Here is an 11,507-nt window from a genome sequence, read left to right as displayed (position 1 = left end):
GAAATTCGTTGCGCCGCCCTTGGGGGAAAAAAACGGTGAAAGCTATCGTACGAAACCAGAGGGCAGCACAGGATGCGATCGTGCCACCCAGCCCGTGAGCAATCTCCCAACTCATCTCTGGTAACAAGTGTATGTAGAACTCTCTCGATTTTTGTCAGCGCGAGCCAGAATTTGTGAAAATATCTCCGATTAAGAAACTGCCTAATTGGTAATCGTAAATTGGTCGTCGTTTATTCTCTAGTCCGCGTTTGCGGTTACGTGGTAGCCGCCCCTCGGAAGAGGTTTACATCGCCGTTTTAAAATCTACGAGTCAATCGGTGACTGCAAGTGGATTAAACTACGGCCCGCGAAAGATAGGACGAGATGCGTGATCTCGAGAAAAGCGGACCTCCTCGAGGAGACGAATTATTTACAGTCGCCTATTCCGGCGAGCGTGCACCTAGGGCTAGGTTTATTTATAACGCAGAATTACAGGAGGACAAATGTCTTGTCTAGTGATGAGGTACGTAGGTCTGGGAGCAATTGGCGAGTAATTGCGCCGAGGCCGGGTCGTCCTCGCCAGAGCTGTACAGCATGCCGACCAGGGTATAGTCGATGAAGGAGGGCCCCTCCAGGTCGCCGACCTCGTAATTGACCTGACTTCCTGGGGCCGGCCCCATCTGGGGCACCCTCGTATCCAGGGCCTCGCAAGTGTACTGACACCTCTCGTTATTAGCGTAAAAAAACGGCTCGGGACTGCCCTGGGTAGGCGCGCCGTTGGTCGAGGTTGGTTCCCCTCGGTCCTGAAGAGGTCGTCCACGTCGCTCGTCTCCAATGTACGTCAATCGCTCGTCCAGGACCCGATGGGCCATCAGCGAGGACGGGCTCGAGGATCGCTTGATCACGGGTGGTTCCACCATTTGTCGATACTCCTCGAACCCGCCGTATCCTGGAGCGACCTCGTCGGCGGGACTCTGACTAGGAAGAGCCTCTTCAAGGTTCTGGCTATCTGCGGTCAGGATGTTCCTTTGGGGCTTGTGGTACATCTGATAGGCTCTCTCGTTCGGCAACGTCTGCTCGGCGTACCTGGGGAAACACTCCACCGCACGCTGCACCTGCAGCGGGTCTTCAGGGTCCTTAGTAATGGCCTCGAAATTCGGGAAACGCAGCCGGTCGTCCTGGTCCGGGACCCAGTATTCTGGGGAAAAGAAAATGGTATTCATCAAGACGACGCCAAAATGCCGCCTATCGCGTCAAATTATACAACTTGAAAACGATTTGCCAGTTGAGGAAGCTGCAGTTCGTCGAAGGGTCCTTTACCTTCGTGTTTCACGGGGTAGAGTTGTTCCTGCTCCTCCTTGACATGGTACCGAGGCTGGTGCTGGTAGTCCTTGTGGTCCTGCGACCTAGGATATGTGGCATAGTTCACATGGTCATTCATATGGTGGTTCTGGTTAGGATCCTTCTCCCCGTGGTAGGAGTTCAATCCCCTCCTCGCCTGGTAATTGTTGAGGTCCTTGTCGGAGGACTCGAATCCGGGAAACTGAAGTCGCTCGTCCTGTTGCAGACTGGGATGGCTGCTGCTGGAGTCCTCGCTGAGGAACTGATTCCAGTACCCCTGGTCGGAGCAAGGCTTCACTTCGTACTTTATCGTCCCGCTACCCAGGTCCAGCAGGGTCGGCGGAGAACGCGCTACTTCCTCCTTCAACGGGAATTCAGGGCGCAGGGGTTGCTCCATCTGGAAGATCTCTTCAGGTTGGAAGAGGTCCCCGGTCGAGAAGGACTGAAACTCAGGGTACGACCCTTCCTGCGGGACTTGGCCCGTCATGTTGTACCCTGAGGGGTTCTCCTGGTGGCACACGTTCTCCTGGATCCAGTATGAATCGTTCGACACCGGCTGCTGGTAGAACGTGGACTGATGATGGTGTGTCGGCTGGTAGGACGAGACGTTCGTCTGGAGTCCGCAGACGCAGCCGAATGGTGAACACGAGCAGGAGTACTCTGAAAAGGGAATTATTTTTTCAATCCCATATTTCCCACGGATAAGCTCCTAGAATCTTCTTTAGAGTCGCTGAAGGATTTACCCTTCTCGGAGAGGATGGGCTGCTGCGTCGTCCTTTGCGGCTGCTCCAGGACTTCCACGCTCGGCCTCTTCGTGCCTCTCAAGGACAGTATCTGGAAAATGAAGGAAATGAAGGAAATTAAAATGATTCAGAAAGTTCATCCATCCGAGGAAATTAACACAAGCGTTTAATTTGGCACGTTTTCCAGGTATCCGCACTCGTAGTTGGAGGACTTCCAAGGCTTCGATTTTCAATTCAGAGGCGAATTTACATAAGTATCGAGGTGAGAGTCCGAGCCCCTCGTTGGTGCCTATTTATTGGACAACTGTCTCCCCGTTATGCAACGCTGCCGATGACTTTACTGGCAGGCTTAGATACAGGATTTCTTTCGGATCCCCGAATGGCGGCCATTCCAGAGATAAGCGTTTTTAAATCCTATACCTTATCGCTAAGTGCGGCATCTCTCCTCAGGATGACAGCCAGGCCTCGGACCCTTCGCCCCGCTCCGACGCTTCTTCTCGCCTCCGAGGTGGACTTTGCTTCGGGTCGTGGATGGTCGTGTTGGCCCTTTGCTTGGAAAAATATCGCGTGTTCCGTGTGTCGCCAAAAGTGGGTGACGGGGTATCCGCAGTGGCCTCGACAAGACAGGATCTCCAGCCTCCCGGTGCACTGGCGATTCGGACATGGCTTTCCTTGCTGCTTCTTTCTCGCCTGGCGAGGACAACAGCGATGATTATTATCAAGGAATTGTTTATAGAAAAGTAATATTTCTAAATTTGCCAAGGGACCAGGAATCATTTTTACGGGTGTAGTGATATTAAATGGCGATTAGATTAATTATATAGTTAATTACTTTGTCGCAGATAGCAGGTCGAAGGTGAACCCTGCCTCCCCCGGGGAGGACGCAGCTCATCGAGCATACCAACACCCCCAGGCATGATTTCTTCAGGATGCTGACGTTATGGTTGTTGGTGTTCCTCATGGCCCACCCGGACGCGTGTCTCCTCGCCTCCTCGCAATCGGGACCGTAGACTCTCCTCACGTGGCCGTCCGCCCATTCGCACCAAGGATCATACTCGACGACCTGTAAAGTAAAAAACCGTCACAAAATGTCGCGATTCCATCCACATGACTGAAAAAACCCACGAGATGAATGAATTCTCCAAGATGCACCTTATCGGCCATGAAATTCGAAACGTTATAAAATACACCGATTACCCCTCTTATTAATAAACTGTGAAATAAAGAAACGTAACAAAATGCCGATTCCACCCACCCTATCTAGGGGGTGTAATCCGATTTAGGGTTGCCCTAGGTTAGGATCGAAACGTAATCTGGCGTTAAGACGGTCTGAATGCACTCGAGGCCAGGCCCTTCTACGCATGTACCTGAGCTTTTGTCAAAATCTTGGTTTTCCCACCCCCGAGGGGCGACATTTTCCATAACTTCGGCCACTTCCTAAATCCCTGGACATCCCCACAACCGCCATGCAGTCGGCAATAAACGTCGCCGTAGGTAAAAAGGGATTTCCCCGCAGTTCCCTAGACGAAGGTTGGTCTGGGTAGAAGGTTGATAGGTAACTAAAGTTTCCATACACACCCTGGGGACATTCGAGTCGTTGATGTCCCACTCTTGATGGGGATGTTGCTGCTGTTGCGCGCCCGCGACAGTCGCTGACATCGTCGGCGACCCCACGCGACTCCTGCAAACCCATGAAATTAATTATTAATTACGTTCCCCCTAAAAGTAAAGTCCACGATCCCAAGTACTCCATAAATTCGCTTCAAAGTAAGGACTTATTTCCAGATGAGAAATACACGTTCCATGTTCACGGGAATTTATGAGCGCGCTGCCACCATTGGATTCATCGTTTGCGGGATATTTCTTCGGGTACTCCTCGCATTACCTCTCCTCGAATTTCCCCGGGAAATTCCGAGATTTGCCCGAGAAAATCGAAACGTCGAAATTTCTCCCCTTCTCCCGACCGTCGATTAATCCGCCGAATTATCGACCCTTTGGTAGCGATTAATGGCTGGTTGGGTTCCGCCATTTTTTAAATATCTCCTTTCAATGATTTCCCAATCGACCATTAATAAACCCTTTTTGAAAGGGTCGAGACGACTCCATTACATACGTGAGAAAACGTATGGACGTACATACGCGTTATTTACCAGCGAGTACTCGCGCGTTACCACGGGCACGTCCACAAATTATTCTTCGAAATTTAATTGACACACGGTGGGCGAGCGTAAACGGCAGGAAGGTGGATGGAAGGTTGTTGAAGCGTGCAAGAGAGAGATTGGACCTCCTGGGGCGATCCCGGGATCCAGGGATCACCAAGGATCGTAGATCACCCCCCTCGATCCTGACTTACGGTTACTCGCGGTCCAAACTAGGAAATTCCGCCTCCCGATGGAAATTCCGAGGGTAATTAGCGTAATTACAATTGCTTGGTCTCTGATTTGGCAATATAAAAAAAAATCGAATTCAGGGACAATCGCAATTTCGAGGCTCTCCCTCTTTCCCGGGGAGGATCAGGAGAGCCGAAATTCGGGATTGCGCGATCGCATTCGCGCCTCGGTGCGCAATCGAGATAAAATCCGGATTTATGGGTCTTACCGGTGCGAGCACCTAGCGCCATACTTATGGGAGGTGGTGGGTGGTCTGACAGGGAATTCCATGGGATTCCTTCGGGATTTCGGAGCGCGTGTCCTCCAGATTTAAAAAAAAAAGAATATTTTCATAAATATTACACGAATCGCTCCAAGACCACGTAAACACTAAGGCCACGAAGAAGACGCTGACACCCGTGAAATTTCATTTTTCAACGTTTGTTTTACAAAAATGACATGCCTTCTCTCCATTAAAAAAGAAAACAATGGGAATTTCACGGGGGACGGTGACTCAGAAAATTCGGATGAAAGGGAATTCCAAGGTCCTTCGCGCAACAGGACCTCGAAGGAATCCTCGGAAAATAGGGTGGAGACGCGTCGCTATATAATAGGATCGCAATAAATATCCAGGGATCCCGACGTGGAGTCATTGACCACGGGGAAGAGCAACGCCAGGCAATGGCTCGCCGCCCACTCAGTCCAACCTGCTTCCCCGAGAGAGGTTACCGAGGCAATTTGCGCCCGGGACGGATAATCAAATTACACCTCGTCGGTTCCCCGATATAGAAGGCCTCCCCGCGGGTCGGCTCCTCCGGGAACGGGAAGACGTCCCACGGGAAGGCGTCCTCGTCGCGCGTTACACGTCGCGCCTGGCGTTTTATCGAGTCGCGCGTAAACTTCGACGTTTACGGCCCCGAAACACCTACGAGCTCGTCGCCTCCTCTCGGAGGTCCCTATCCTGGAGCTTCGTCCACCTTGACGGGCTCTCGGCATCCTCTCTCGACTCTCCGGACCTCCTCGACCCTCGACACCTCCGACCACACCTACAAGAATTCCCTAATTATTTTATCATTATTTAATTACTACGTTATCGCTGATGATCCCACGTAGTTAAGAAAAAAAAAGAAAGAAATTCCTCCTTTCACCTCTACCTTCATTTAAATGCCGTCCCGACGCCAACGAAAGCGTCCGCGGAAATGCACGAAGACGATTAAAAGTAGTAATTGACCGGGGGAAAAAAAAAATAACAAAAAAATTAATCGCGGGATTTTAACGTCAGCTTTATCAGAGGAAATTCACGAAAAAAAAACAAGATTAATAATGATTTATCAAATAAGTCACTCGAATTACCGGTAACGAATGAGAACGAAATCGGCTCACTTATGAGCAGGTGTGAGGCGATGATTGAAAAAAGAGAAAGGGAGATTCTTGCGCGAGGAGGAATATCGATCTGGCATCGATTAAGCATCGATCAGGAATCGAAGCACGAAGAAATCCGTCAGGGGGTAAATCGATGACTTTCTCGGGGAGTTAATTCCAAGGGTCCAGATAACGAAGGGCCGATCGATAAGGTAGGGACCGTTCGAAGACAAATCCTCGAGGGTAACTAATAACATTGCCGGGGAATTAACTTGTCCGGGACTGGTTGGCTCTATCGGTCGGCGAGATCCGAATCCCGACGCGGCTAGAGAGAGCCACGAGTTTGCGGACTTTTAAAAGCAGGACCAGAAGAGATATTTAGTGGCCACCAGGTCGCTGGTATCTACCGTAATATCTGAACGGGTTGGCGAGTGTTCCTCTCTCGGTTCCGTTCCCGAAGCCGGACCGTGTACGAGCACGGTGGACAGGGCCGTAGAGCGTGCCTACAATCTCGGGCCCGAGATCGCCGCCCGATGTATCATCTTACGCGGTGCTAAAGGCGACGACTTTATCACCGATCCGGGCAATCGTTCACCTCCTCGCCCCTTTCCTCCCCTTTCGTCCCTTTACGTCCTTCGCCTCCTGGGCGTGGACAAGCGTCGCCTTCTTCGACGCCCGGTGACGTCCCTCGTGTACGCCGATCAGCTGATCGCGGGAGTGCGAGCGAGTTCCACGAAAAGTTCCCCTTTTGTCGTTTTTATATATCATCATTCAAGGGTAATTTCTTCGTTTTAATCCTTTATGCCCTTCGCCTCCTGGGTGTAGACGTGGGTCGTCGATTTTGGGGATTTTCGACGACCTCCGTGTACATCGATCAGCTGATCGTGAGGGTGCGAGCGAGTTCTACATAATTTGCACTTCTATCATTTTTATATATGACTTTTCAATGGTAATTTCTTCGTTTTACTCTTTTTCGCCCTTCGCCTCCTGGGTGTAGACGTAGGTCGTCGACTTTGGGGATTTTCGACGACCTCCGTGTACATCGATCAGCTGATCGTGACAGCGCGAGCATTCTCCATGATTTACATCCCTATACCCCTTAAATGATTTTTTCAAGTGAAACATCTCATGTCACGGAGGTGCAAGTTCGCAAAAATTATGAATAACATTTCGTTAGAGCCGCTCACGCCCACGCGGCGTCCCACTCGATCACATGATCTAGAGGATCTTGCAGGAAATGTCAATCCTACAAAACTATGTAAGAGTCAACACCACGTAGACAACCGCGATTAAAAATCCAATCTCTTATCCACTACATAACAGTGACACATTTATTCGAAATCAGGGGGCGATTTTTCCGATAATTAATTTTCTCCTTTAATCGCGTTTATTCGATTTCCTCGATGATGAAATTCGTCCTTTAATCGCGATTAATCAATTTCTCAATGATTAAATTCATCCTTTAATCGGGATTATTCGATTTCTCGATGATTAAATTCGCCCTTTAATCGCGATTATTCGATTTTTCGATGATTAAATTCGCCCTTTAATCGCGATTATTCGATTTTTCGATGATTAAATTCGTCCTTTAATCGCGATTATTCGAAATCGGCAGTCGATTTCTCGACAATTAAATTCGCCCTTTAATCGGGATTTTGAAATGATCAAGAGCCGCCGCGTATTTCTCTCGAAATTGCGTGGGCCCCGGAAAGCCTCGCAGCTTCGAGATTCGAGATAAACGTGGATCGTTTTACGAACGCATTAGTTTCGACCGTCTTCGAGACGTCTCCCAGTGATCTACGAGGATCCTCTCGAATCCGTGAACTCACTTTACACGATCCCGATAAACCGATCCCCGTCCATGTTTCCATTTAGCCCTCCGACCGATTAAAAAAATCCGCCATTAATTCTGCATTAATATTCGAGAGACCCATCTCGCGCGTACATCATCATCGAGTTCCATCGCCACTAATTACGCAAATTCCCGCGATCGATATTAATTATTGAAATCCGTCATCGCTGTCATGGAATTAAATAACTGAAATTTAAATGATTCTCGGATACCTTGGGGCTCCTTAATTTTCTTTATCTCTCCGTAGGTCTTTCATCAATATTATTAATTCCATCGATTTTTCCATATTTCGATCACCCAGGAAGCATCCGGAAGCGCTTCGGGGAACCTGGGGACCGGTTTCGGGAGCGTCATTTGTGCCGCCTCGATTACGCACTCGGACCACGTTTAACTCGGCGAGATTTGCGGGGGGCTCGACTCTGCCAATCGCCCAATGGGAGATCTTGAATAACGCCCACGCACCAATGGGAAAGCCTCATAACGCCCACGGATAGAAACGCATCCCGCCGCGGGAGAAATCGATGCTGGACGCGCGACGCATCCTCCCCCTCCTATCCTGTCAAGACGCGCCCAACGGATTTCAAATTCAAACGGTCCCGCGCGAAATCTCCTTCAATAAACCTATCTAATTATCTGAAATACTCACAACACAACCATAGTCGTTGCTCCTTAAGCCGTCCCCAGGAGTCTCGGTCGAAAATTCGAGACCGGTACGCCGGATTCCGTCGGATATTATCCCAAGTTTCCTCCCCAGATTCTTGACAGTCGTATAAACGTCTCCAAGGATCGACGCACTTCACTGACTAGCGCGGTGGTCGAGTCTCTTCCCAAAGTCGCGCACTTTTCAAGAAGATTACCCTCCCCGATAGGGGGAATCCTCGCGAAAATCTCCGAAATGAATTATCGGGGAGTGGAGGGTAAGTTATTTTTTCCCTGGGAGGGATTTTATGTGTCTTGGAGTCGCTTCTTTGCTCGATCCTTGGTCTCGCTTGACTTCGATGGTGGTTGTCACGTGACCCGCCGAGGGTAGTTCTGGGTAGGCCTCGCGGCCGATTTAGGACGCGCTGACTCGGGTGTGTGCGCGCACGGCGGACTCACGGGTCGAGCGTGCGTGCGCGCGGAGGGATGCGCGTGAGCAGCATGCGAGCCGAAGTCGCGCCGGGGACTGAGCGGCGAGGTTAGACGCGAGCACGTTGGTAGCTCGGCGAAACCCGTTTCGTCCACCGAGTCCCCTAGGCCCGCCTACAGGAGTGGCCAGAGTCGGCCAATGAGAGCGCGACTAGTCGAGAGGGTGCGCGATCACCCCGGCTCACCCCCAGGAAGTGATCGATTTTATGCGCGGGAGTCGGGATTGGACGTCTCCCGGAATCGGGATTTCTCCCCAAGATATACCTTTTATTGATTCTCGATTAACCACGAATTCTCCATGGGCGGGAATATAGCCACTTTATCATATCTACCGTAAATATGGCGGCCCGAGAGCTCGCTCATCCTAACCTCAAAATTCTAAATCCATGCGTCAGGAAAATCATTCCGATATTGAGGAATGTTAAATTTCCCTGCCAAAACGGGTTTCGGGAGAGGATTTGGTTGTTCTCGGTGTTAGTTGAGAGGAGAGTAATTTAATATTTTTAGAGTGATATTTGGGGTGCGGTACGTTATAATATTGGATGTTGGGTATTGTCTCTTCCTTGGAATTAGGTTTCAGGAGTTTTTTAAATTTTAGGCGGGAACCGAGCGAGCTTCGAAATCCGAATGTGGCAGATGCGAGTTTCCCCCTTTTTTTTATTAACACTAGGAGGCTAGGTGCTCGTAATCAGCTGGCTAAGGGGGTGTGTCGTGGAAAGCCCTCTGCCTTCTTCATCCCTCTTCCTCCTCGTTCCACCAAGGTACCCGCATCCAAGACAACGACCCGTTACGCTTCGATCGGACGTGAATCCACCTCGCAAACATATCTTTCCTGGAGTCCGACTCTAACCTGGAATCGGACTTCGTAGTGCCCTGAAATCGATGACGCCTTAAAAAGTTGTCACCTCACAATTTATTCTTAATTATTGAACGTGAATTCACCTCGCAAATAACTTTTTTCAGTGTCCAACTGGTCCATACAATCATACTTCGTCGTGCTCTAAAATTAATGACACCTTACAATTTATTCTCAATTATTGGACGTGAATTCACCTCGCAAATAAGTTTTTTGCAGAATCCAACTTGTCCATGTAATCATGCACCGGTGTGCCCTAAAATTACTGACACCTTAAAACCAAGACGTCTTACAATTTACCATTAATCATCCTGTCTACGGTCACTCTCGACTGAAATTAATCGCTCACGGGTTACATGGAATATTTATTAAGATTTTTATTTTCATGGAATTTCTCCCCAGTTTCGTTAGTTTCGTCGAAATCGTAATTCCCTCCGATTTCACTTGGACTTTCGACTTTTGTACACGTACATCCAGGAGCTTCGGGAAATGGGATAGACGGTTGTTTGATCTGAAAGGGCGCCAGGAACTTCCCCGGCTCTGTTCGCATGGATAGTCCTTCCACAGGATTAACGGTCCACGAGACCACTGCTACAATTAGCCTTCGATCGAGGAATGTTTGCCAGCTACAAGGGGTGGATGTCTCTAGTGCCACTTCCAGAAAGAGAGAGAGAGAAAGATGCAAAGATGACCCTAGTTTTCCTGTGAAAATTAAACGATAGGAGTTAATTACGAGAATTAAGACATTAATCGGCATCACATTTTCGATCTTTATGGTGTTTAATTTTTACGTCTAGAAGTGCAGGCATTAATCAGAAACCGAGTTAATTAGGATATCAATCAGCTGATAATCACATTTGTAGACGAATCAAACGATCGTAGGTAATTACGAAAATTAGTGTACTAATCGACTTCTGATTTTTTAATTTTCCAGTATTTCATTAACTTTCACGACTGGATGTGGCATTTCCATTGCCTCCACGTTATACGGGCATTTCCGGGCGGCAGGGGTTTTTATTGTTCCTCCTTTTTCCAAGTTTTGGCCAACGGTGTAATAAACATTCGGAAAGCGTCGACTTTGAAGGCTCTTACGGGAAAACCGGACTCCCGCAGGGGAGACACGTTGTCGGTAAAGCTGCTTTCTTCCTCGCGTATTACCACCTCCTCCTGCAGGTTAATTTTTGCACATCGACCGTTAATTGGCCGCACCTTCAGGTGCGTAATAAAATTGAAACCTCTAGAATAGGATTTCTAATATCCGGCACAAAGCGCCGAGTAAAATGGCATTCTGCGACCTGAAAGGACGACTCTCAAGGATTCATTGACAATAAGGACACGTGCTTTGACAATTTCGCTCCAATTCGAGGGAAACAAATGCCGCAGAAATCGACCTGCGATTCTTACGAAATTCGGAGCCAGCCCAGGGAATTCCCGGGGTTCCCGCAGGACTACTATGCCTGCAGGGAAACCCTGAGGCCCCAGGAGCGTTACCAGGAAAATCGGCAAAAGTTCTTCAATTCCAGAGAGGGGACTTCCCGAGTCAAGTTATAATTTATAACCCCATTCAGGCTTCGTTTATTGGCAACTAGCCGGGCCATATTTCCGTTTTTTCCAAGGCCGATCCATATGTTTAGCACTGTTAAAAAAATGCATATACTACATAAAGCTCTAGACAAATTATAAAATCGACGTCCTAACAGTAAATCAGTACCCGTTTGTTATAAAATTTCAAATATATTTATACTTTTAATAACGTCGTGTTGTTCTTTGAAATCCTCCGGAAAAATTATAAATTTCATATTCGAAAGTCACTTAGTACATGTTCAAGCAAATTTACATTGCACCGTAGAGCTCTGTTAAAAAAGTATTATAATTTT

General features: G+C 48.7%; 1 protein-coding gene across 1 annotated transcript; it reads right to left on the bottom strand.

Annotated features, from left to right (window-relative positions):
* Positions 1-491: 491 nt before the first annotated feature.
* Positions 492-8,303, bottom strand: LOC105704439 (transcription factor glial cells missing-like). Its single transcript, XM_012433653.1, has 7 exons — positions 8,293-8,303; positions 3,642-3,744; positions 2,896-3,126; positions 2,484-2,753; positions 2,064-2,154; positions 1,300-1,980; positions 492-1,177 (listed from the first exon to the last, which is right to left on the bottom strand). Exons 1-7 carry the CDS (start codon positions 8,301-8,303, stop codon positions 492-494), a joined length of 2,073 nt encoding a protein of 690 aa, XP_012289076.1.
* Between the last annotated feature and the right edge of the window lie 3,204 nt (positions 8,304-11,507).

The sequence above is a fragment of the Orussus abietinus genome, unplaced genomic scaffold, assembly GCF_000612105.2.
Source record: "Orussus abietinus isolate OABI.00-Male unplaced genomic scaffold, Oabi_2.0 scaffold6, whole genome shotgun sequence".
NCBI classification, from domain to species: Eukaryota; Metazoa; Arthropoda; class Insecta; order Hymenoptera; family Orussidae; genus Orussus; species Orussus abietinus.
Note: the sequence above shows the minus strand (reverse complement) of the source record. Positions and strands in the feature narration are given on the sequence as shown.

Coding starts and splice junctions, on each gene's coding strand:
- LOC105704439 (XM_012433653.1), bottom strand. Junction 3,127..3,641: donor ACGACTCGAATGTCCCCAGG/GTGTGTATGGAA, acceptor TTTACTTTACAG/GTCGTCGAGTATGATCCTTG. Junction 2,754..2,895: donor GACCTGCTATCTGCGACAAA/GTAATTAACTAT, acceptor TGTCCTCGCCAG/GCGAGAAAGAAGCAGCAAGG.